Source organism: Scyliorhinus torazame, chromosome 13 (assembly GCF_047496885.1).
Source record: "Scyliorhinus torazame isolate Kashiwa2021f chromosome 13, sScyTor2.1, whole genome shotgun sequence".
Lineage (NCBI taxonomy): Eukaryota > Metazoa > Chordata > Chondrichthyes > Carcharhiniformes > Scyliorhinidae > Scyliorhinus > Scyliorhinus torazame.
This window is the reverse complement of record NC_092719.1, coordinates 5548867-5574927: the sequence shown is the minus strand read 5'-3', so window position 1 is coordinate 5574927 and position 26061 is coordinate 5548867. Positions and strand designations below refer to the sequence as shown.

Here is a 26061-nt window from a genome sequence, read left to right as displayed (position 1 = left end):
GCAAAGATCAGTGACAGAGGTTTTGGGAATGATCACAAACTACTGCCCTCAAAATGACCGGTAGGAAACATAAATACAGGGAAAAGCTATTCAGCCTTTTTGACTCACAACAAGAAGTAGATTCTGTTTTATAACTCGAACCAGCTTTAAAAAACGAACTTTCTTGCCTGAAACCCACCTCCTTGTAATTTCAAGTGGATCGGGAATGAATCCAATTCGCTTTTGTGGCTCTTCAATGAAATCAGTAATTTCACATTGCCAACAATATTTTTTCAATTAATTTCCAGGACGTGGGCGTGGCTGGCTGGGTCCGTATGCACTGCCCATCCCTAGTTGCCCTTGAGAAGGTGGTGATTAGCTGCTTGCTTGATTCACCGCAGTCCTTGTGGTGTAGATACACCCAACAGTGCCAACAATTGCAACTTGTGAGTTCCTAGATGTTTGCAAGCTTTTTGAGTTCTCAACATGTAGGAAGCTATACTTAAAATTTCCTACATAAACCATGAGCTGTTCAACAATTATGAGGGTTAAATTGGAAAGCCCCCAAAATAAGGCATGGGGGTTTGGGTGCGTGATTACCTCCCCCCCCCCCCCAGCTCCTCCCCCATTGAGTGTAATGAATCGTGGATCAAGCCAATGGTAACCACACTGGCTGCACCATCAGCAGGGGAACCAATGCTGTCACTTGTTGCCAATTGCTTAAAGCCAGCCCGCATCTACCAAAGGAGCGGTGGTTAGTGGTGCTGAGATTATTGGGACAGTTGCTGTACAACAAAGAACAATGCTGACCACAGGAAAGCAGGTACCGAGGTCCCGAGGCTTTCCAGCATTTCACTGGAGATCTTGGAAGAGTCAAGTGGAAATGCTACACCCATTTGTCCTTCCTCGCAAGTGAATCATTCAGATTTACACTGTGCAGAGGCATCAGGTTTGAGTTTCTCTGTAAGATTGACTCTTGAGGGGTTGGGGAGGTGGGGTCTCTTTTCAAAGCGGTTCCTCAACTCCTTCCTCATCACTGAGACCTCAGAGGCAGTGGTACTACTTTCTGGTTGAGGGAGTCCTTTTCAAATGTTTTAGCAATCATCAACCCAACTCAATCTAAATGATATTATCATATAATGTACATAGCAGGAGGGTGCTGCATGTAAGGAGTGTTTCATAGAACCACAGAATAGAATCCCTGTAGTGCCGAAGGAGGCCATTCAGCCCATCAAGTTTGCAATAACTCTCTGAAAGAGCACCCTATCTAAGGTCAGGCCCCCACCCTATCCCCGTGACCCAGCCTAACCTTTTGGACACTAAGGGGAAATTTATCATGGCCAATCCACCTAACCTGCACATATTCAGACTGTGGGAGGAAACCGGAGCACCCGGAGGAAACCCACACAGACACGGGGAGAACGTGCAGACTCCACACAGGGACGCGATGCCGGAATTGAACCCGGGGCCCTGGCGCTGTGAGGCAGCAGTGCTAACCACCGTGCTACCGTTCTGCCCTTTCCAGATTGCTTTTAAGAAAACAACTGTTCTCTCTGCTGCTCCTGTACTGGATCTCGAGTGCTTCCCTCCTGCGTGAGAGCCAGCCAATAACACCAATTTATATTTATACAGTGCCTTTCACGTAATAAATCCTTCCAGAGGCCTTATAAAATAATATAATAAAAAACAAAATAAAAACCGAGCCCATTACATGCTACACAGGTGGAGGTTGACATATTTGTTAAAATACTTTCCAGTACAGAATGTTTAAATCCCATTCCAGGACACTCCCGTGCAGTACTGAGGGAGTGCTGTACTGTCAGAGGAGGCGTTAAACCAAGGCCCTATGTCAGGGTGGGCGTAAAGGACCCCATGGCACGGAATTCCACTCCCAACTCACACTTCCATGTTATTTTTTTTCTGGAAAGTTGCTCTGGAACCCCACAACTCTGCAGACTCCCTCGAGGATCCCTATGGCTCCGAGGGCAGGTACCAGCCTGGGATCCTTCTTATTACCATTTCTAATTGTTTAAAAAATGTATTGATTCATGGGATGGGGGCATCGTTGGCTGGGTCAGCATTTACCCCAAAATGCCCTTGAGAGGACCTCAATGCTCGAGCATCACTCTTAAGTTTTGATAATAATTTCTTACGGTGTGGCCTTTCACAATTTGATCATGGCTTTCCTGTTTTGGAACCTGCTGAATTGACTATATCGTTCGACAGTCTGATGAAGTTCTTGACTTACATTGTGCCTCAGTTGGTGGACACTTTGATCACAGACTAATTAAGGCCCAATTTTAACTCACTCCAAGCCTATTTTCACTCGGGGTTAAAATCAGGCCCCAAGATTCAAATCATTTTCATAACCTCAGCATTAGCTGGTTGAGCGTCATTCCTGGAGGGCGCACGTCATTCATTTTTCCTTCCTCTCCAATCTTTTAAACTTGGCTATGTCAAATTTCATCTGCTCACCTATATAATGAATTCTGGAATTTCTGAACTCTCCCATTCCCCGGTTTGGTAGCACCTGCAAATTTTATCCGTTCGCACTGTCTTCCCCACTCATATAAATGAGAAACAGCAGCGGTCCTAACACTGACCTTCGATACACTCCACTCTGTCCCTTCCTACCCTGATATAACTGCTCCAACAAGAATCTATTATGTTCTCCCCTTCACCCAATTTGCTATCCATTTCCTGCATCCCTACAGCGTTGAGTTTAGCAAATAACCTTTTGTTTGGAAGTTTATCAAATGTTATCTGGCAGCCTCAGCTGTGTCTTTGACCTCTTATTCTATGAATGAATTAATACACACTAACGATCGATTAGAAGTTACAATTTCTACAACGCAAATTGTTTTGCTTCATCACCATCTTGTTTAATGAAACAATTGTTCATTCTGTCACCCTATCTGCTGTGTATCGTACATGTTCACACTGCCGTTACTGAAATATACACTATTCACACCTCTCCCAACGGAACAGAGAGGACAGCTCAGGAGGAGGCCATTCAGCCTATCGAGTACCGTGCCAGCTCTTTCGAAGAACAACGCAGTTGATTCCACTACCCGCATCTTCCCCATATCTCTCAAATTGAAATTGAAATTCGCTTATTGTCACAAGTAGGCTTCAATGAAGTTACTGTGAAAAGCCCCTAGTCGCCACATTCCGGCGCCTGTTCGGGGAGGCTGGTACGGGAATCGAACCGTGCTGCTAGCCTGGCTTGGTCTGCTTTAAAAGCCAGCGATTTAGCCCAGTGAGCTAAACCAGCCCCTGTACCAGTATAGCCTGTACCTGTACCAGCCCCTGTTAAACCAGTAAATCTTTACTCTTTCGAGTATTTATCCAAATCTCTTTCTGAAAGCTACAATTGACTCTTATTTCCAACGGGCCATCAGACAGAGCATTGCAAATCCCAAACATCTGTTACATAGAATCCCTAGTGCATTCGGAGGACATTCGGCCCATCTTGGTTTAACACCTCCGCTGACAGTATAGCACACCCCAACCCTTCGAAAGACCACCCTACCTAGGCCCAATCCTCCACCTTATCCCTGTAACCCCTCGCAACCGTTGGACATTTAGGGGACAATTTAACTTGGCATTATAAAGATTTCTTGTGAACACCTCCGATTCTTTTGCCAATCACCTGAAATCTAACAAGTTCTGGTGAATCGGCCGTAAACCATTGGAAATAGTTTCTCTGTAGTTACTTTATGTAAATTTGTTCATGATTTTAATCGTCACTTGGCTGTCTCTGCTCCAAGGAGAACAATCCTAGCTTCTCCAATCTACTGTGGCCCCTCATCCCTGGAATCATTCTAGTCAATCCATTCTCCATTTTCTTCAAAGACTTCACATCCTTCCTAAAGCATGACTTCGCGGGCGGTATGGTTAGCACTGCTGCCTCACGGCGCTGAGGACCTGGGTTCGATCCCAGCCCCGGATCACTGTCCGTGTGGAGTTTGCACATTCTCCCTGTGTCTGCCTGGGTCTCACCCCCACAACCCAAAGATGTGCAGGTTAGGTGGATTGGTCACGTTAAATTGTCCCTTAATTGGGAAAAAAAGTAATTGGGTACACTAAATCTTTTTTAAAAAGCACTGCCAATCCACCTCTTCTGAGAAACTGCAGGTTTAACCATGAGAGTTCTGGACTGGTTGAGTCATATTGCTGACAGGGTCAATTAGACAGAAGAGGCACTGTCTGTGTGGAGTCTGCACGTTTTCCCCGTGTCTGCGTGGGTTTCCTCCGGGCGCTCCGGTTTCCTCCCACAAGTCCCGAAAGACGCGCTGTTAGGTGAATTGGACATTCTGAATTCTCCCTCTGTGTACCCGAACAGGCGCCGGAGTGTGGCGACTAGGGGCTTTTCACAGGATCTTCATTGCAGTGTTAGCCTACTTGTGACAATAATAAAGATTGTTATTGTTAATTATTATTATTATCAAATCCAAGTCACAGGATAAAATGTATTTTAAAAACAGCTGAGAGACTGGCAGCTTCGCTGTTGAACTTACTACAGAGAGCTTGGGAACGTTTGCTTTGCTAAAGTTCATAAGTTCATAAGATATAGGAGCGGAATTAGGCCATGTGGCCCATCGAGTCTGCTTAGCCATTCGATCATCCTGGCCTTAACTCCACCGTCCTGCCCGTTTTCCATAACCCTTCAACCCATTACCAATTAAAAATCTGTCTAACTCCTCCTTAGATTTACTCGCTGTCCCAGCATCCACCGCACTCTGGGGTAGCGAATTCCACAGATTCTCAACTCTGTTTTAAATTTTCCATCTCTTAGCCTAAGATTATGACCTCTCGTTTTCGACTGCCCCACAAGAGGAAGCATCAGCTCCACGTCTATTTTATCCATATCTTTTATCATCTTATATACCTCTTATTGATCGCCCCTCATTCTTCTAAACTCGAGAGAGTATCGGCCAAAACTGTTCAATCTCTCTTCACACGACAAACCCTCATCTCTGGAATCAATCTAGTGAACCTCCTCTGAACTGCCTCCAATGACACTACATCTTTCCTCTAATAAGGGGGCCCAAACTGTGCACAATACTCCAGGTGCAGTCTCACCAATGCCTTGTCGAGTTGCTTACCTTTGTACTCTATTCCTTTACCTATAAATGACAATATTCCATTTGCTTTCTTTCTTATCAGTCGCACGTTCTGCATGAACCTGCATGTTCGTTTTCTGTGAGTGATGAACGAGGACCCCCAGATTCCTCTGTATCGGAGCTCCCCGAAGTCTCTCCCCATTTAGATAATAAGTTGCCTTCCCATTTTTCCGACCATTTTTCGGGCAGCATAGTGATTAGCACAGTTGCTTCACAGCTCCAGGGTCCCAGGTTCGATTCCCGGCATGGGTCACTGTCTGTGCGGAGTCTGCACATCCTCCCCGTGTCTGCGTGGGTTTCCTCCGGGTGCTCCGGTTTCCTCCCACAGTCCAAAGATGTGCATGTTAGGTGGATTGGCCATGCTAAATTGTCCTTAGTGTCCAAAATTGCCCTTAGTGTTGGGTGGGGTAACTGGGTTATGGGGATAGGGTGGAGGTGTGCGGTTGGGAAGGGTGCTCTTTCCAAGAGCCGGTGCAGACTCGATGGGCCGAATGGCCTCCTTCTGCACTGTAAATTCTATGAATCTATGAATCAAAATGGATGATCTCACATTTATCCACGTTAAACTCCATCTGCCACATTTTGGCCCACTCTGCTAACCTCTCTATATTCTTTTGCAAGGTTCTTATTTCCTCATTGCAACTTACTATCCCACCTACTTTTGTGTCATCTGCGAATTTGGCTCTAGAACATTCTATCACTGTATCCAAATCGTTAATATAGATTGTAAATAGCTGGGGTCCAAGGACTGAACCCTGTGGCACCCACTAGTTACATCTTACCACCCAGAGAAAGACCCATTTATCCCGACTCTCTGTCTCCTGGCCGTCAGCCAGTCTTCTGTCCAAGCTGATAAATTACCCCTAACCCCATGTGATCTAACCTGGTGTATTAGCCTTCTGTGCGGCACCTTATCAAATGTCTTCCGGAAGTCCAGATTTAGTCCAGAGTCCAGGGGCAGCACGGTAGCATTGTGGATAGCACAATTGCTTCACAGCTCCAGGGTCCTAGGTTCGATTCCGGCTTGGGTCACTGTCTGTGCGGAGTCGGCACATCCTCCCCGTGTCTGCGTGGGTTTCCTCTGGGTGCTCCGGTTTCCTCCCACAGTCCAAAGATGTGCAGGTTAGGTGGATTGGCGATGATAAATTACCCTTAGTGTTGGGTGGGGTTACTGGGTTATGGGGATATGGTGGAGGTGTTGACCTTGGGTAGGGTGCTCTTTCCAAGAGCCGGTGCAGATTCGATGGGCCGAATGGCCTCCTTCTGCACTGTAAATTCTATGATAATCTATGATATACTATATCTACAGGATCGCCATTATCCACTTTGCTTGTTACATCTTTGAAGAACTCTTGCAAATTAGTCAAATTGCCCTTCATCAAACCATGCAGACTCTGATGGATAGCGCTTTATCTTTCCAAATGAGCTGATATGAAGTCCTTGACAATTGATTCCCACAATTTTCCAACAACAGATGTTGAACTAACTGGTCTGTAATTTCCCGCATTCTGCCTCCCTCCCTTTTTGAATAAGGGCGTTACGTTAGTGTTTTTCCAATCCACTGGAACCTTTCCCACATCCAGGGAATTTTGGAATATTATAACCAATGGATCCACTATCTCCACTGCCACTTCCTTTAACGCCCTAGGATGTAGGCCATCAGGTCCTGGGGACTTGTCCACCCTCAATCCCAATAGTTTGTTGAGCACCGTTTCCCTGTTGATGTTGACTGCTCCTGAATAAACTCATGGGAATATAAACTTGGGCTCAGTCTGTTGTATTCTGTGTCCATTTTGAATAATATGTTTGGGTTTTTTAAAAATCAAAACTGTTGCCTGTCATTCCTGCAAAGATTTTAGGGCATCAGGGATCCCAAGCCCATTGCTCGGTGGGAGTGAGACTGGTTCAGGGGTATTCCTGGATTCGATCTCCTGACTAGCCAGCTCCACTCTCGCTGCCCTGGATGGACTCCTGGTGCTGCCACTCCTCTGGCTAATCGGGGAGGTGCTGCTGAAGCCAGTTGGTGATCGTGGTGGTGTCTCAATATGGATGTGGCCCCTGGGAAGAATATTAGTATGAGATTTCAGAGGTACCAGGCCGGCGAGGAACGCCTGCCTGCCGAAGGAAGAGAGTTTGCCCCGTGGGCGGAGACCTCCCTGCAAGCTGCCCCTCCTTGGTAAATGGAACCTCTGGTTCGAAGGCCCCTCCAGCCCTGCCTGCCATCGGGAAGCTGCCTTCGTTGAGCTGGAAGAAATGCCAGTGACCCTCCCTGCTCCTAAATGGGACCTTTAATCTGCCAATCGTCTGTCTGACTTCATTCAGCACACTGCCAATGCATCCTGCCCCGGGAAACCTTTCTGGAAGCGGAATGCATTGGGGAACTGTGCTATGTGTTTCAATTGTCGGGACGTTTTCTGGTGACTTGACTCTGCAAACACTGATGAATAATTGATCACTGAAATTCTACACACTGTACATATTACACAATATCTTTCACATGAATAGTCGAATGTTTCTGTTGGTGGTACGACGGCCATTAATGGTTAATAAATATTCTATGCTCACAGCGAGAAAAAACATTTATCCTGTACAAAAGCCACGTTTCTGAGCCATCAGAGGTCTTCATTCGTAGGTGGTGAAGTCAAGTGGTTATAAAACCACTTAACTAACAGGGCTGTCACTACGACAGCCGATGCCTTGTACCATCGAAAAGAGGATTTCTCGACCAAGAGATTTATTATTAAGGGTAAACACAAATCGCACAGTGCTCATTGCAATAAATACAATAGCAAATCTATTGCTCCGAAATGGTGAACAATGTTTTATTCATTCAGACCATTGAGAAGACAGCTGCTATTTACACTCTCAGTCATGAATGACTCTATACTCTCACCAACATTCATTATCCAAAGTCAGGTCTGCAAAAATCAAGGATCAGCGACTAATTTAACCAAATTAATTGAGTTTATTTCTGCGAAAAAAATATGTTGACCCGCAAACTGAACTGCATAATGTAAATTCGCCGTTATACTTGCACCAGTTGGACCTGTTGTACCCTGAAGTATGTGCCACCCACCTTATTTCCATAAACCAATGGTTCCCAACATGCGTTTACCCCTGATGCACACATATATTAAATTGCATCATTAGTAATGAATTGCTAGATCTATTTTATGGGGGATAATATTCCACAGTTCACCAACACTGGGGAAATATTAATTTATCCTGCAGATAAATTTGAATATTAACAGTTGGAACAAATTAACGTTTTTCTTGATTAGACACAAAACAATGTTTGCTTGATGGATTTCCGATTGGTTCCAGTTCCCCCACTTTTACTGGAGTGCTGAAGATTGCAGGGCTACAACCTGTGAAGTGGTGTCCTGTACTGTCAGGTGGTGGTGGTGTGAAGCAGCAGAGGAAAGCAGCCACATACTTCTGCATCCGCCATTTCACTATTTTGTACTTAAAGACCAGCATTATGATGTTTTTCCATTCGAGCATGGGATGTGAGCGTCTTTAGCAGGGCCAACATTTATTACCCATCGCTAATTGCCCTTGAGCGGATGGTGGTGAGTCCCCTTCTTGAACCACTGAGGCACCTGCATACATACCATTGAGTCGCCAATTAAGGGCCCAACGCAGTGAGTAGGAACTGATTAATTCTTAAGCAATTCCCTTAAAATAATTTTGTGAAAATAAAATTCTCAGACTGCAAGGATTGTTGCGTTCACAACACAGCAGGGCTAGTGTTTTACAAAGCGTCGACCATCTACACCAATACTAATCTTCATAAACTTCAAGATTTTCCAACACTCTTAACAGGGCATTCCTTATAGACTTAGCTCAGAATTACTGACTGTAGCTTCAAGTTTTAAACACACCATTCATTTTTCTAAACAGGATAAAGTACACTGTACTTACAAACACATCCATGAGAAGATGTTCCATCTTAACTTCCAGGTCTTCCAGTTTACCAGCCAGAGTCATAGTGATGCTGCAAAGGGTCCAGATTTCTGCCCTTCTGCTTTATTCCCAGACAGGACCAGGAGCCTATTCCACATCCAAAACTGGTCAGGAACAACCGTGTGATTGTTGTCACCTGCTGCCCAAGCTCTACAGGCAAAAACTGCAACGGAATATCTCTTCAAAACCTTTGCTCAGAGTGGCTGGGGAGCCATCATACGCGAGGCACTTGAACTGACACCGAGTGAGTCGTACAAGAGGCTGCGACAGCCTGTGAGGATGGAGAGAAAGGCCACTCATTAACAGTGATATTTATGGGAGCAGTTCATTCTCAACTCTGAACTTCGTTCTGTTCAGTGCTGACCTTTTGGAGATGGCTGTCCATAGTGGGAAGCTTTGTACAACGTCCAACAGCCTTGCAGAATCTGGCTGCTACAACTGTAAGACCTTGAGTATTTGCACGAGCAGTCTATCAATAGCTCATTGTGCCGGTTGTTAAACTCTCCTCTATTAACATGGGGCTAAGAAAGGCCACCAGCTCATACAAAACAAGAAAATGCCATGAATATAGCGAAAAGTATTGGCCAAACGCACTGTGAGGAGCCTCTATATCTATTTTCACTGTCAAATTTTAGGAGGACATTATATTTTTTGCTCAAAGTTATTCCGAAACAGACCAGAGTTAAAATGGTCTCAGACATGAAGACATTGATGTGTAGAATTTTAATGACAAGACTGAATTTTACTTACTTCAACCACCTGACACTCAACCAGCTGGATCAAACAATCTGAATACTGTTTTTTCTGGCAAGGCAGAATACACAAGATGCCCAGACAAAGTGTCAATCATCCAGAAAAAGCAATGAAAGAACAACGAAAATGAGAATTCTATGAAGAGTTAGCCATTGGGAGTGAGGAGTACAATCAAAGCTTTCTTCTTATTTCATTTTTTAAAAATTCAGATACAACTGATTTTTAAACATCAGTTGTAGGGCCATTGTTACTTGCTTTTAATTCAGTGATGCTGATGGCAGAGAGCAGCACTCTTCGTGATTCTGCTCCGAAGGGAGTTGGAAGAATACAGGGCTGGATTCTCACAGGATCGCTAAGTCTCCGCAGACCTTTACAAAGAATGGGTGACCCCTGTTATGTGGAAATCCCAATATCTGATCGGGATGGGTGGCAGACCTCCTTCCCTGAAGGATATTAGTGCACCATATGGGTTTTTACGACAATTGATAACTCCATGGTCCACGTTCAGATGTTGGCTCCTGCTATAGTGCCACCTACGCAGAATTGAAAGTTTGGGGCGAAGGTTATGCGGAGAGGTGGCAGAATGAAGAGGTGCTTCTCTATTCTGAGTTTCCATAGTTTCTGGGCTACTTTCCTGGCTTTGAAAGAAAAATTAAACTGGAAGATTCTAGAGCAAGGGCTGGTTTAGCACAGTTGGCTAAACAGCTGGCTTGTAATGCCGAACAAGGTCAGCAGCGCGGGTTCACTTCCTGTACCGGCCTCCCTGAACAGGCGCCAGAATGTGGCAACTAGGGGCTTTTCACAGTAACTTCATTGAAGCCTACTTGTAACAATAAGCAATTATTATTATTAAAATATTGATGAGAAGCAGATTATAAAAGAGAGAGAGAGAGAGAGAGAGGGAGAAAGTGAGAGAAAGCTGAGAAAAACAAATTCAACTTTAGGACATACACGTTATGGAGTTCACAGAACATACAGGGTAAGGAGAATTTACAGTGCTGAAGGAGGCCATTCGGCCCATTGAGTCTGCAACGGCCCCTGGGCAGAGCACCCTACTTTAGCCCACGCCTCCACCCTATCCCCGTAACCCAGTAACCCCACCTAACCTTTTGGACACTAAGGGGCAATTTAGCGTGGCCAATCCACCTAATCTGCACATCTTTGAACTGTGGGAGGAAACCGGAGCACCCGGAGGAAACCCACTCAGACACGGGGAGAAAGTGCAAACTCCACACAGGCAGTTACCCGAGGCTGGAATTGAACCCGGGACCCTGGAGCTGTGAGGCAGCAGTGCTAACCACCGTGCTGCCCCTTGGAACTTGGAAACACATTGGGAAACTGAGAGTGATCATGGACAGGGGATGGGTGGGACACTGGCTGGCACATTGGAATGACTACACCTGGGGAGTGAATGGCATGAGGGAAGCCAGTGAATTTGAAGAGTGGAGTGCTTCAAGAAGACTGCGATTGTCCTACCTTCCCAGAGTGTTATCTGATTCTTTCTCTTCAGAGGGAAAGCAGAACGGAGCAAACTAGGACTAGAAAAAGGAAACACACCAGGACACTGCGATGGCCCTGCTGGAGTGGGAGAACGCACGGAAAACGCACAAAGTTAGAAAGGAAAACACACCATAAAGCAAGAAATAGAAGATTGCCTGCATCTTGAATGTCTGCCAACATCGTCGGAGTGCCCAAGGCACCTACTGACATTGAGCTCGGTGACCCTAACAAATGCCATTGCCACTGGCACGAGTGACGAAAGCACCATTTTACAGATTGTGAATTACTGCATTGAATAAATGAGTTTAAATGTGATGGATGTCCGGTTTGTTTAACAAATGTAATCACATTTATTTTAATGCCTCATTGCGCTTATTGTTACTAACGAGTTATATTCAATCCATTTGTGACAAAAAACAAATTTATTTGTCGGAAAACTGTTCTGCTTATTTTAACTAACCAACTCTACAAATTCCGGCACAATTTACAAAGTTACAACATTTGTAACTTGAGTTTTATGAAACTCGATACGGGTCTTGTGGTGAATTCTTGATCAAGTCTGGAACAGGTCTGGTTAGAAAACCTGAACCCCTTCCACGCATTGGCCCAAAAGTCAATAACAGCCAAGAGGAACATCTTGGAGACAACATTTCATTTTTGTTTCCCGTAATGCAGTGGCAAAATGCTCGCTGGCAACCGTTCAGGAATTCTGCCCAGTGTGCGTTAAACTTTTGTTTTAAGGGTAATGTCACCCCGGAGAAAAATATTTCAATTGAAGGTACCCTCTCCAGTAAGGCTGAAGAACAGGTACTCTTATTTGACAGGGCAGATTTCAATTGGTGGATGTCTGAAGGCAACTTTTGGGACACCTGTCACGTTTAAAGGGATGAAAATAATTCCCCCACCTTCCAAAAGCCTAACATTTCCTTTGGAAACAAATATAGCACAAACCATCTTTAACAAGAAGCACAATTTCTATTTATATATATCTATCTGCACCCGTAATGCTGTAAAATATACTTCACAGAAACACTGTTTGACACCATGTCACATAGGGAGACATGAGGGCAGGTCAAAGAGGTAGATTTTGAAAGGAGCAGCTTTAAGGAGAGAAAGAGGCAGAAGGATTTGGAGAGAAGATTCTAGAACCTGAGGCCCAGGCTGTCGAAGGCACTACAGATGGTGTCAAGGGGTCAGAATTGAGTACACATATCTCGGAGCGTTCTGTGCCAGGAGATTACAGAGGTCGGGATGAGACGAGGCGGTGGAGGGATTTGTGAAGAAGGGTCTGGATTTAAAATACAGGTGTCTGCTCAACCAGGAACCACTTTGGTCAGCAAGCACAGCGATGAAGGGTGACCGGGACGTGGAGCATGTTACAAACCTGAAAATGATCAAATGGCTGGGTCTACAATATTGTAGCTTCATCTCCATTGTGCTTGGATACACCATCTCTCAGAAAGCAGAATAATGGAATTAGCCCCAATGTTATTTGTGATCATTAGTAAAATATGATGGTGAAATTCGATAAAATTAAGCAATCACACTACATCAAAGGGTGCCCCATTCCATATCGCTGAATCATACCAGCACGAAAGAGGTTTATTCTGCCCATTGCCTCCTGAAGAGCAAATCGTGTAGTTCCAACCGACCCCCCCCCCCCCCCCCCCGCACCCCCAACCTCCCACTGTCCTCTCCCCACATCCCTGCATGTTCCTCTGTTTCAGATAATTTTTATATTTAGAAAAATATAGAAATATTTGCCGCACAGAGGAGCACTCTGCCCAGTGTGCCTGTACCAGCCGGGAAATGTGTTCCCAGCCAGTACCTTTCCAGTACTCGATCCACAGCACTGGCAGTTACAGCACTTCAGGTAGGGCAACATGGTAGCACAGTGGTTAGCACAGTTGCTTCACAGCTCCAGGGTCCCAGGTTCGATTCCCGGCTTGGGTCACTGTCTGTGCGGAGTCTGCACGTTCTCCCCGCGTCTGCGTGGGTTTCCTCCGGGTGCTCCGGTTTCCTCCCACAGTCCAAAGATGTGCGGGTTAGGTGGATTGGCCATGCGGAATTGCCCTTCGTGTCCAGAAAAGGTTAGCTGGGGTTACGGGGATAGGGTGGAGGTGTGTGCTTAAGTAGGGTGCTCTTTCCGCCCTACTTAAGCACAAGGTAAGAGTGGGGTGCGGACTCGATGGGCCGAATGGCCTCCTTCTGCACTGTTGATTCTATGATTCCATGGGGTCCGCCACCTTTGAAATGAGTTGTGGATTTCTGCCCTGAAGACCCTTTCACACACCTGAGTTCCAGGCACCTTCCACCCTCCGAGTGATAATAATTTCCTCATCTTCCCTCTAATATTTCCATCAATCAATATTTGGGGGGGGGGAGTTATGGGGAGGAGGAGAGAGACAATCACCCAAAGCAGAATTAAAGGAATGGAAAATACTAGATCCCGCATACACCAAGGTGACCTCGACAATCTGATTCTTTTCTTTAATGATGTTGATTGAGGGACAAAGATTAGCCAGGGCATCATGGAGAACACCAATGCTCATTTGTTTTTCAAATTGTGGCGTGGGGTCTTTTACATCGCCCCTGAAGGCCGAGCCTCAAGTTAGCAATTCATGCGAACAATAAGATCTCGGCCATGTACCCCCTCAGTACTGCATTGGCCAGTCGCACCCAGATACCGAGCTCAGGTTTCTGAAACGGAGTTCGGGCGCACAGCTTCCTGACTCAGAGAGGCACGTGCCGCCAACTGAGCCGTGGCTGACACAATTCTGTGCCTAGGAATTTGTGCAACGTAAGAGACAAAGCAAGTGAGTTCGCAGCACAAATTCAGTTTGTGGCCAAACATATTGACAAGCAAACAGACACACAGCACTCAATGTCGCACACAAAGCTCCAAACCTCCGGGTTCCAAAGTCTCCTCCAATTGGGCGCTTCGATTGAGCACTTGAAACGTCATAGCAAACACGCCTACCGTCCAAGTGCTGCAAAAAGGGGGTTAGAATAGATTGGTGCTTGGTGGCCGGCACCAACTCAATGGGCTGAAGGGCCTCTTTGTGTGCTGTAAAACTCTATGACTCTCATGAAATGATTACATCAGGCTGACTAACTCATACAAAATAAAATAAGGGACACTTTGTGGAATTAGCAAGGGGGTAGTGGTTACCATTTGAGTGGGAGGTGGGCTACTGCCGGGCTTACGAGCGGTCTGGAGGGGGGTTCAAATTTACATCAGAGTGATGGGCGAGGGGAGAGAGGGGTCGTTCTGGTTACCATAACAGTGGAGGAATCACAGCTTTATTATCTCGCCGCAGAGTGGCACGGTGGCGCAGTGGTTAGCACCGCTGCCTCACGCCGCCGAGGATCCGGGTTCGAATCCCGGCCCCGGGTCACTGTCCGTGTGGAGTTTGCACATTCTCCCCGTGTCTGCGTGGGTCTCACCCCCACAACCCAAAGATGTGCAGGTTAGGTGGATTGGCCACGCTAAATTGGCCCTTAATTGGAAAAGAATCATCAGGCACTCTAAATTTTTTTTTTTAATTATCATCTCTCCACTGCCCAACTTACAAACTTGCAACCCCGCTCAAATCACTCAGCTGGCATTCCCAACCTCCCAGAGGCTGTCCTAGAAATACCGGACAAAATTCATCCCTGAGGACGAATGAAATGAAATGAAAATCACTTATTGTCACGAGTAGGCTTCAATGAAGTTACTGTGAAAAGCCCCTAGTCGCCACATTCCGGCACCTGTTCGGGGAGGCTGGTACGGGAATTGAACCGTGCTGCTGGCCTGCCTTGGTCTGCTTTAAACCTTTACAATACACAGCAATTGATAACCCTGGAATACATGGCCACTGAAAGGAAAACAACTTTCATTTATATAGCAACTGTCACAACCTCAAGACATCCCACAGTGCTTTATAGACAATTAAGTACTTTTAGAGTGAAGCTACTGTTGTAGTGTCAGCAGCCAATTTGTGCACAGCACATTCCCAAAAAGAACATGATAATAACCAGATAATCTGTTATCCTAGGAATATTGATTGAGGACGAAATATTGGCTACGGCGCAGGGAATATAATATACCCCCCATCTCTTCTTCATAAGAATATCATGGGATCTTTTATGTCCACTTTGAGAGTGCAGATGGAGCCTGGATTAAACATCGCGGCTGAAGGCGGCACCTCCAACAATGCGGCGCCCCCTCAGTTTAAGTGTCTGCAGGTAATGGTCGCAGCCATCGTTCGTTGATAAGCGTGCTTGTGTGGCAATGTCCATCATGAAAAACATATTTTTAAACAATACTATTTCAATAATCGCTTGGCAGGACAGAACTTGGATATTGCTGGGAAAGGAGACATGTTGTTGAAGCTTTTCATCTCGCACTCCAGGACAGGCACAAGAACACCAAATTTCAAAGGGAACAACAATTTATATCACAAGAGAAAAGGGTGCTGATTGGCAAGTGGGCTCTGTTTGGTCAAGGTATTGCCATGGAGAATGCACCAGGGAACAGCTGACCCCCAAGCTATTGTTTAGTTGAAAAAGGCAGAATGGCTGGTCATATTCTTTCTGTTTGCAGAGGATAAGACCCTGTATATGAGGTTATGTAGCATCTAGTTAGCATAAGTGAGGTACACTGCGTGGCTGACTGATAATCTTAAATTGATTGTTAAGATTAACTTTTAGCACACTTGAGATTGTTCAGGAAGTGCTCTCCAATCGTGGAATTTAATGTTAGACACTGTGTTCTGAGTTTTACAGGCATAGGTATGTTAAGTACGGCCACCCTGCCTGTTGTAAACAGCTGAAGGAACATGTTTTTGATATGGTCCGCCAGTCATTGGGACGTATGGTCCAAATATCTGACACCACACAGAGACTGAAATTCACATACCACATTATTCACTGGTGTAGTTACCATTGGTGCTGCTAGTTCGCCCTAACAGTGTTACTATTCATCAACAAAGCGCAAAACACGGTGTCCACTATTCCCTGGTACATTCTGCATGGCAAAGCCTCGACCAATCAGGGTTGGCTTGTCAGCCAATCAGCAGTCTTTGCTCGTGCAGATATAAGCCGTTGCTCCCTTCAGTATTCTTGCGCCTGTCTTGTGAGTGCAAGGTGAAAAACTTGAACAGTATGTCTCTTTTTTCAGCAATACTATTGAGCCTGTGCCTGAAACACTGAGCGGTGGGTAAACCTTTCAACAGACGTTGCACTGGCTCAGGATTGGGAGCAGAGTGTTTGACTCGCAGTCCATCTTTCTCAGTGTGTTCGCTAAGAAACTCAAATTTGTTTCCACTCAAGTAAATGTCTGGAGCAAAACCCAGAAATTACAACTGCACCGATTCGGGGCAGAGAATTGAGCTCTATCCTCAATTAAAACAGAAAACTCCATAAACACTCAGCAGGTCTATCAGCATCAGTGGAGACAGATACAGATGTTTCAGGTCGATGGTCTTTGGTCGGGACTTATCCCAACTTTGCTTTGCTAATTACTTAACACAAAAACGACCGACGTGATGAAATTTGCTTTGGTTGCCTTACGTTCAAATTCGGAGAAAATGCAGCCGGCTAGGGGGTCCCCAGCTGGGATGGAATGTTCTGGGTTGAATGAGCATTCTGGGATTCTCAGGAGTCCGCTGTGATGTAATGAAGGTCGTTCAATCCAAACCAATGCCAACGGGCATTCAATTCCCCCAACCTATTCGACACTGGTCTCAGTCAATGAACCTGTGAGAAGCGGGGTCTGGAAAATCTCGCCCTAAGGGGATGGATATATCCCTTTGAAGACGGCAGAGTCCTTTACACCTCAGAATAAAAAGAAACCAAAACCATTTTTCAAAATATCACCTAAAAACAATGTGAGCCAGAACGACGTTTTGGCGTGGGTATGACCCCCACAAACCAAAGATGTGCAGGGCAGGTGGACGGGTCACGCTAAATTTCCCCTTCATTGGAAATTTTAGAAAAAATAATTCCTGTACATTTCTAAAATTCTGATTTCACAAAGGGTCTTCAGAAATACTCTTAAAACAGGAGCTAACTGGAAAGGATATGCTGCTTATATCTTTAATCCGAAAGATTTATTCAGGGGCCAGAGGGTGTCCCTGACATTGGTTTTCAGCAGGACAGCTTCCATTGGCTGCAACCTGCAGCGATGCAATGTTATCACGGACGCTACAGTAACATGCACGGCATGGCACACATGACCTACTTTCAGAAAGACTCTCTGCAAAACAAAGCAGAACTGAATCAGTATTTTGGCGACGTTTCGAAATTGCCTTCTAAACATAGAGCCAAGTTACTCAGGAAGTGTGCAACACCGCCTCACGATGAAGGCGAGCTCCAGGGAGATCATTCCCACTTGAAATGAAGCGCCCACATAATCACCATGCCACAAATTCTCTCAGGGAGCAAGTGTTTAAGTTTCAAAAGGAATTCAGGGCTCAAATCAACAACAGCTTGTGCACAAATACATTTATAGAACATAGAACATATAGAACATAGAACAATACAGCGCAGTACAGGCCCTTCGGCCCACGATGTTGCACCGAAACAAAAGCCATCTAACCTACACTATACCATTATCATCCATATGTTATATAGCGCCTCTTATACGATTAAATATCCCCAGGCACTTTGCAAGAGGGATTAACAAGCAGAATTTGAACATAGAACATACAGTGCAGAAGGAGGCCATTTGGCCCATCAAGTCTGCACCAACCCACTTAAGCCCGCATTTCCACCCTACCCCCCTAACCCAATAACCCCGCCTAACTTTTGATCACTAAGGGCAATTTAGCACGGCCAATCCACCTAACCTGCACATCTTTGGACTGTGGGAGGAAACCGGAGCAACGGAGGAAACCCACGCAGACACGGGGGGAACGTGCAGACTCCGCACAGACAGTGACCCAAGCCGGGAATCGAACCTGGGACCCTGGCGCTGTGAAGCCACTGTGCTATCCACTGTGCTACCGTACTCAATCAACACTCTCGCCATTCACCCTCCAGCTTTGCTGGCTTCAGGATGATTGAGGAGTTAGTGCTACATCTGGACATACTACAGTGACATCTGGACATACGGTTAGGCAGGTCGATGGTGGGGGGGGGGGAGAGTGGAAATCAGCCATGGTCCGCACCAGCTCCTGATTGTGAACCTTAGTAACGGGGGAGAGGGTGCCGAGGTGGCATTGTCAGTGGACCAGTAATCCAGTGGCCCAGGTGGGAGAATGGCCTCAAATGGTACCACGGTAGTTAGTGGAATTTAAATACAATAAATAAATCTGGAATTGAAAGCTAGTCTCAGTAATGGTAACCAAGAAACTATTAACGGTTGTTGTAAAAATCCATTTGGTTCACTAATGCCCCGATAGGGAAAGAGATTTGACGTCCTGCATCTGACCTTCACGTGACTCCAGACCCATAGCTATGTGGTTTTGGGTTGGATTTGTTTATTGTCACGTGTACCGAGGTACAGTGAAAAGTACTTTTCTGAGAGCAGGTCAAACATATCATTTAGTACATGGAAAGAAAAGAAAATACATAATAGGGCAACACAAGGTCCTCAATGTAAATACATAAACACCGGCATCGGATGAAGCATACAGGGTGTAGTGTTAATGAGGTCAGTCCATAAGAGGGTCATTTAGGAGTCTGGTAACAGTGGGGAAGAAGCTGTTTTTGAGTCTGTTCGTGCGTGTTCTCAGACTTCTGTATCTCCTGCCCGATGGGAGACGTTGGAAGAGTGAGTAAGCCGGGTGGGAGGGGTCTTTGATTCTGCTGCCCGCTTTCCCCAGGCAACGGGAGGTGTAGATGGAGTCAATGGATGGGCGGCAGGTTTGTGTGATGGACTGGACGGTGTGATGCAGCCTGCTAGGATGCTTTCTATGGTGCATCTGTAAAAGTTGGTAAGAGTTAATGTGGACATGCAGAATTTCCTTAGTTTCCTGAGGAAGTATAGGCGCTGTCGTGCTTTCTTGGTGGTAGCGTCGACGTGGGTGGACAAGGACAGATATTTGGTGATGTGCACCCCTAGGAATTTGAAACTGCTAACCATCTCCACCTCGGCCCCGTTGATGCTGACAGGGGTGTGTACAGTAATTTGCTTCCTGAAGTCAATGACCAGCTCTTTAGTTTTGCTGACATTGAGGGAGAGATTGCTGTCGCTACACCACTCCACTACGTTCTCAATCTCCCTCCTGTACTCTGACTCGTTGACTCTTAACTACCCTCTGAAATGTCCTGGCAAACCACTCAGTTCGAGGGCAGTCAGGGATGGGGCAACAAATGCTGGCCTTGCCAATGAGGCCCACATCGCTCCAAATGATGTAAACAAAACGTGCACAATTTGAGTTGGGCAGGATTCGAGTTCCCACAGGTGAATAAGCAGCAGGACTGAGGAAAGGCAATCAGGCTGACACACTGCAGGGCAATCAGTAATCGTGGAACTGTATCGAGCAAGGACACAGAGCGAGAGAGAGGCCATAACAAAGCAGCCCAGAGCCACCCGCATCCTTTTAAAAGCAGAACTGCAGAATGGCCAACAGCCAGACTCAGGGTGACATGCTGGGGGTGGACTCTTTCAATGATTTACGGTCTTGAAGCTTCATTATGAAAAACAGCTAGCCTTTAACATTCCCCAGTGCAATTTTAGATGAAATGGTTGTCAGCTGGGGATGCTGAAAGAAAAGGGGTTGGGGTGAAGGGGTGTGAGATCAAATCTGGGAAGATCACTAAATCAGGGACAGGAAAAGGAATTTTCAACTTTTAACACTCAATGTGCTACCTGTCACGTTGCAGAGATCCTCGAATCTATCGCACAAAGAAGATTGTTTGTAGATTTAATTCGCACATTGGCCACGATACAGTTATGGAGGAAAGAATTAAACCAATATCCTTTGACATGACATATTTTCCTTCTGATCGATTTGAATTGCTCCCAAACATGAAAGACCTCGGACCTCTGCTTCTTCACCTTGTGGCTACAGAGCCCAAAAAACTGGGGGCGATTCTCCGACCAGGGAGTGCTCAGGGGAGATTGGTGCCCCCAGGCGGTCAGCGACACGTCCACTGTCCCTGGCTCCTTCACGTGCAAGAGGTGTGTCCAGTTGCAGCTCCTGTTAGACCGCTTGACGGCTCTGGAGCTGCGGATGGACTCACTTTGGAGCATCCGCGATGCTGAGGACATTATGGATAGCACGTTTAGCGAGTTGGTCACACCGCAGGTGAAAGGTACTGAGGGAGATAGAAAATGGGTGACCGAAAGACAGAGCAAGTGTAGGAAGGCAGTGCCGGTGTCCTCTGCGGTCATCTCCCTGCAAAACATATACCGCTTTGGATACTGTTGAGGGAGATGGTTCACCAGGCGAAGGCAGCAGCAGCCATGTTCATGGCACCGTGGCTGGCTCTGCTGCGCAGCTGGGCAGGAAGAAGAATGGCAGGGCTCTCGTGATAGGGGATTCAATTGTAAGGGGAATAGACAGGCGATTCTGTGGACGCAATCGAGACTCCAGGATGGTATGTTGCCTCCCTGGTGCAAGGGTCAAGGATGTCTCGGAGCGGCTGCAGGACATTCTGGGGGGGGGGGGGGGGGGGTGAACAGCCAGCTGTCGTGGTGCACATAAGGACCAAAGATATAGGAAAAAAACGGGACGAGGTCCTACAAGCTGAATTCAGGGAGTTAGGTGTTAAACTAAAAAGTAGGACCTCAAAGGTAGTAATCTCAGGATTGCTACCAGTGCCACGCGCTAGTCAGAGTAGGAAAGGTAGGATAGATAGGATGAATGCGTGGCTCGAGAGATGGTGCAAGAGGGAGGGATTCAAATTCCTGGGGCACTGGAACCGGTTCTGGGGGAGGTGGAACCAGTACAAACCGGACAGTCTGCACCTGGGCAGGACTGGAACCGATGTACTGGGGGGGGGGGGGGTTGCTAGAGCTGTTGGGGAGAGTTTAAACTAATGTGGCAGGGGGATGGGAACCGATGCAGGAAGCTGGAAGGTAGTAAAACAGGGACAGAAACAAAAGGCAGTAAGGGGGAAGGTGTAAGGCAGAGAAGCCATAGTCAAAAATCAAAAAGGGCGACAGCACAAGGTACAGTGACTGAGGGGAGCTCAGTGAATAGGACCAGGAATGCTAAAAGGAATAAAATGGGAAGTGAAAACATTAATGGTAAGCGACGCGGCAGGTTGTTACATGAAGATATCGGTTCAACGACAAGGAAAATTAGGAGAAAGGTTAAGAGGAAATATAACTTAGGAGAGGTTACTGATCGAGGCGTTAAGATTCAGAACAGAGGTAAAAAAGCCAACAGAAGTGTACTTTATCTGAATGCTCGTAGTATTCGGAATAAGGTAAATGAGTTGATGGCTCAAATCATCGTGAATGACTATGATTTAGTGGCCATTACTGAAACATGGTTAAAGGATGGTCACGACTGGGAGTTAAATATCCGAGGGTATCAAACTATTCGGAAGGACAGAGTGGATGGTAAGGCAGGTGGTGTAGCTCTGTTATTTAAGGATGACATCCGGGTGCTATGGAGGATAAGGTTGAATCCATTTGGGTGGAAATCAGGAATAGTAAGGCGAAAAAGTCACTGATAGGAGAAGTCTATAGGCCACCAAATTGTAACATTATGGTGGGGCAGGCAATAAACAAAGAAATAACTGATGCATGTAGAAATGGTACAGCAGTTATCATGGGGGATTTTAATCTACATGTCGATTGGTTTAATCAGGTCGGTCAAGGCAGCCTTGAGGAGGAGTTTATAGAACGTATCCACGATAGTTTCCGAGAACAGTATGTAATGGAACCTACGAGGGAACAAGCGGTCCTAGATCTGGTCCTGTATAATGAGACAGAATTGATTAATGATCTCATAGTTAGGGATCCTCTCGGAAGGAGCGATCACAATATGGTGGAATTTCAAATACAGATGGAGGGGGAGAAGGTAAAATCAAACACTAGTGTTTTGTGCTTAAACAAAGGAGATTACAATGGGATGAGAGAAGAACTAGCTAAGGTAGACTGGGAGCAAAGACCTTATAGTGAAACAGTTGAGGAACAGTGGAGAACCTTCCAAGCGGTTTTTCACAGTGCTCAGCAAAGGTTTATACCAACAAAAAGGAAGGACGGTAGAAAGAGGGAAATCGACCGTGGGTATCTAAGGAAATAAGGGAGAGTATCAAATTGAAGGAAAAAGCATACATGGTAGCAAAGATTAGTGGGAGACTAGAGGATTGGGAAATCTTTAGGGGGCAACAGAAACTACTAAAAAAGCTATAAAGAAGAGTAAGATAGATTATGAGAGTAAACTTGCTCAGAATATAAAAACAGATAGTAAAAGTTTCTACAAATATATAAAACAAAAAAGAGTGGCTAAGGTAAATATTGGTCCTTTAGAGGATGAGAAGGGAGATTTAATAATGGGAGATGAGGAAATGGCTGAGGAACTGAACAGGTTTTTTGGGTCGGTCTTCAGTGGAAGACACAAATAACATGCCAGTGACTGATGGAAATGAGGCGATGACAGGTGAGGACCTTGAGAGGATTGTTATCACCAAGGAGGTAGTGATGGGCAAGCTAATGGGGCTAAAGGTAGACAAGTCTCCTGGCCCTGATGGAATGCATCCCAGAGTGCTAAAAGAGATGGCTAGGGAAATTGCAAATGCACTAGTGATAATTTACCAAAATTCACTAGACTCTGGGGTGGTCCCGGCGGATTGGAAATGAGCAAACGTGACACCACTGTTTAAAAAAGGAGGTAGGCAGAAGACGGGTAATTATAGGCCAGTTAGCTTAACTTCGGTAGTAGGGAAGATGCTGGAATCTATCATCAAAGAAGAAATAGTGAGGCACCTGGATGGAAATTGTCCCATTGGGCAGACGCAGCATGGGTTCATAAAGGGCAGGTCGTGCCTAACTAATTTAGTGGAATTTTTTGAGGACATTACCAGTGCGGTCGATAACAGGGAGCCAATGGATGTGGTATATCTGGATTTCCAGAAAGCCTTTGACAAGGTGCCACACAAAAGGTTGCTGCATAAGATAAAGATGCATGGCATTCAGGGAAAGTAGTAGCATGGATAGAGGATTGGTTAATTAATAGAAAGCATCGAGTGGGGATTAATGGGTGTTTCTCTGGTTGGCCATCAGTAGCTAATGGTGTCCCTCAGGGATCAGTGTTGGGCCCACAACTGTTCACAATTTACATAGATGATTTGGAGTTGGGGACCAAGGGCAATGTGTCCAAGTTTGCAGACGACACTAAGATAAGTGGTAAAGCAAAAAGTGCAGAGGATACTGGAAGTCTGCAGAGGGATTTGGATAGGCTAAGTGAATGGGCTAGGGTCTGGCAGATGGAATACAATGTTGACAAATGTGAGGTTATCCATTTTGGTAGGAATAACAGCAAAAGGGATTATTATTTAAATGATAGAATATTAAAACATGCTGCTGTGCAGAGAGACCTGGGTGTGCTAGTGCATGAGTCGCAAAAAGTTGATTTACAGGTGCAACAGGTAATTAAGAAGGCAAATGGAATTTTGTCCTTCATTGCTAGAGGAATGGAGTTTAAGACTAGGGAGGTTATGCTACAATTGTATAAGGTGTTAGTGAGGCCACACCTGGAGTATTGTGTTCAGTTTTGGTCTCCTTACTTGAGAAAGGACGTACTGGCACTGGAGGGTGTGCAGGAGATTCACTAGGTTAATCCCAGAGCTGAAGGGATTGGATTACGAGGAGAGGTTGTGTAGACTGGGACTGTACTCGTTGGAATTTAGAAGGATGAGGGGGGATCTTATAGAAACATATAAGATTATGAAGGGAATAGATAGGATAGATGCGGGCAGGTTGTTTCCACTGGCGGGTGAAAGCAGAACTAGGGGGCATAGCCTCAAAATAAGGGGAAGGAGATTTAGGACTGAGTTTAGGAGGAACTTCTTCACCCAAAGGGTTGTGAATCTATGGAATTCCTTGCCCAGTGAATCAGTAGAGGCTCCTTCATTAAATGTTTTTAAGGTAAAGATAGATATTTTTTTGAAGAATAAAGGTATTAAGGGTTATGGTGTTCAGGCCGGAAAGTGGAGCTGAGTCCACAAAAGATCAGCCATGATCTCATTGAAAGGCGGGGCAGGCTCGAGGGGCCAGATGGCCTACTCCTCCTCCTAGTTCTTATGGCATTGGCAGGTTTGCACTGCCAGGGGTGCCGGGGGACAGTGACAGGTTAGCCAGCTATTGGTGGGGAGGTTTGGTGCCAGCCTGGCCAGAGGCCGAACACCTGGGGACCTCCGATCGATTGGGAGCCCCCCTCCCCCCGCATCCAAGTGAGGGGCTGGGACCTATTAGCGTTCAGCTAGGGTCTCCTCGGCGAGGCTGATAGATGCCGAGTGGCAGGTCGATCTGGTGTCGGCATGGCTAAGTGGGTTTTTTAGGTCACTTACACGTGTGAGACTGGACCCCGCCCACTGTGGGCAGGATCCAGATTACGACATCTCCCAGATCTCGCAGGCGTAATCCCCCCCCCGGATATACCGGCCACATCCCATCCGAATTCCAGCGAGACGCGGCCGGTAAATCACGCCCAGAATTTCTCATTTATCTTATCTTATTTTTTGGGCTGGATTTAAAGAATTTAAAACCTCTTTGAGACAATGATGAAGCGGCTCAGAGTAGTATAATACACAACAATCTCACATTCACCAAGTGTGCTGACGAAACAGTCATTCAGCCCCCTTGGGGAGCATGAAAGACCCCACCCCACTCTTGATTCGCACCATCCTGAGACTTAGTATAAATGTTTCTGAATTAAGATATCAAAATGCAATTACCTGTTCTGAAACAATAACTGCAGTAGACATAAACTAATCGCATTTTCTGGAATATACGGCCAGCAAGATACTTTAAGCACTCCTTCCCAAGCAGGAGGCAACGCTTTACTGGCACAGGCTGTTGAAGATGTGTGCCTTCTCTGTCTCTCCCTCTTGGAAGTGCTGCCCTCAGCTCACAAAGTAACCAACCTGAGAGTAACCTACTGTGAACAAAAGCCTTTTGGTGTAATAATTGCAGGAGGTTTGGAGTGAAAGGCCAAACTGGTTTATATTAAACTGGAAATCAAGCTGCTATTGTGGCTCACAAAACAAGCGTCCCAGCCCAGGACTATCAGGAACTCCCGCTCCAGGTCTGGGAGCTACATTTAAAGGTCCCGCTAACAAGCACCCGCCCGCTCGACACGGGAACTCATATTCTATGAAGCCCACAGGGAGATCAGTCAGTGATCCCGGTGGGCCTCGGTGAGGTTTACCACATTCAGGAAAAAAACGTAGATCTGCTCTGTACAACTACACCCAGGAAGACAGCTGAACAAAATGACCACGGTATGGAATCACAACATCGAGACCAGCCTAGGAATAACTTGTGTTTCATGAACTGTAAAAATCCCATAAGCCCATCCTCTTACTCTGCATCTGCCATCTGTACTGGTGTGTGTGTTTGTGTGAGTGAGTGTGTGTTTGTGTGAGTGAGTGTGTGTTTGTGTGAGTGAGTGAGTGTGTGTTTGTGTGAGTGAGTGTATGCGTGAGAGTGTATGTGTGTGTGAGTGTGTGTAAGTGTGTGTGAGTGTGTGTGAGTGTGTGCGTCAGTGTGTGAGTGTGCATGAGTGAGTGTGTTTGTGTGAGTGAGTGAGTGTGTGTTTGTGAGTGAGTGTGTGTGCGTGAGTGAGAGTGC

At 46.0% G+C, this 26061-nt stretch overlaps 1 protein-coding gene across 9 annotated transcripts in view; it reads right to left on the bottom strand.

Moving 5' to 3' along the window:
- frmd4a (FERM domain containing 4A) overlaps positions 1–26061 on the bottom strand; it is a 796670-nt gene that overhangs the window by 483710 nt on the left and 286899 nt on the right. The window contains exon 1 of one of the 9 annotated variants that reach the window (XM_072470967.1): positions 9030–9117. The exons of the other annotated variants lie outside the window; for them this stretch is intronic. Coding sequence (XP_072327068.1) covers positions 9030–9095 — 66 coding nt within the window. The 5' untranslated portion in view covers positions 9096–9117. Of the gene's footprint in view, positions 1–9029; positions 9118–26061 lie in introns of those variants that run through there. 9 annotated transcript variants of the gene reach the window in all.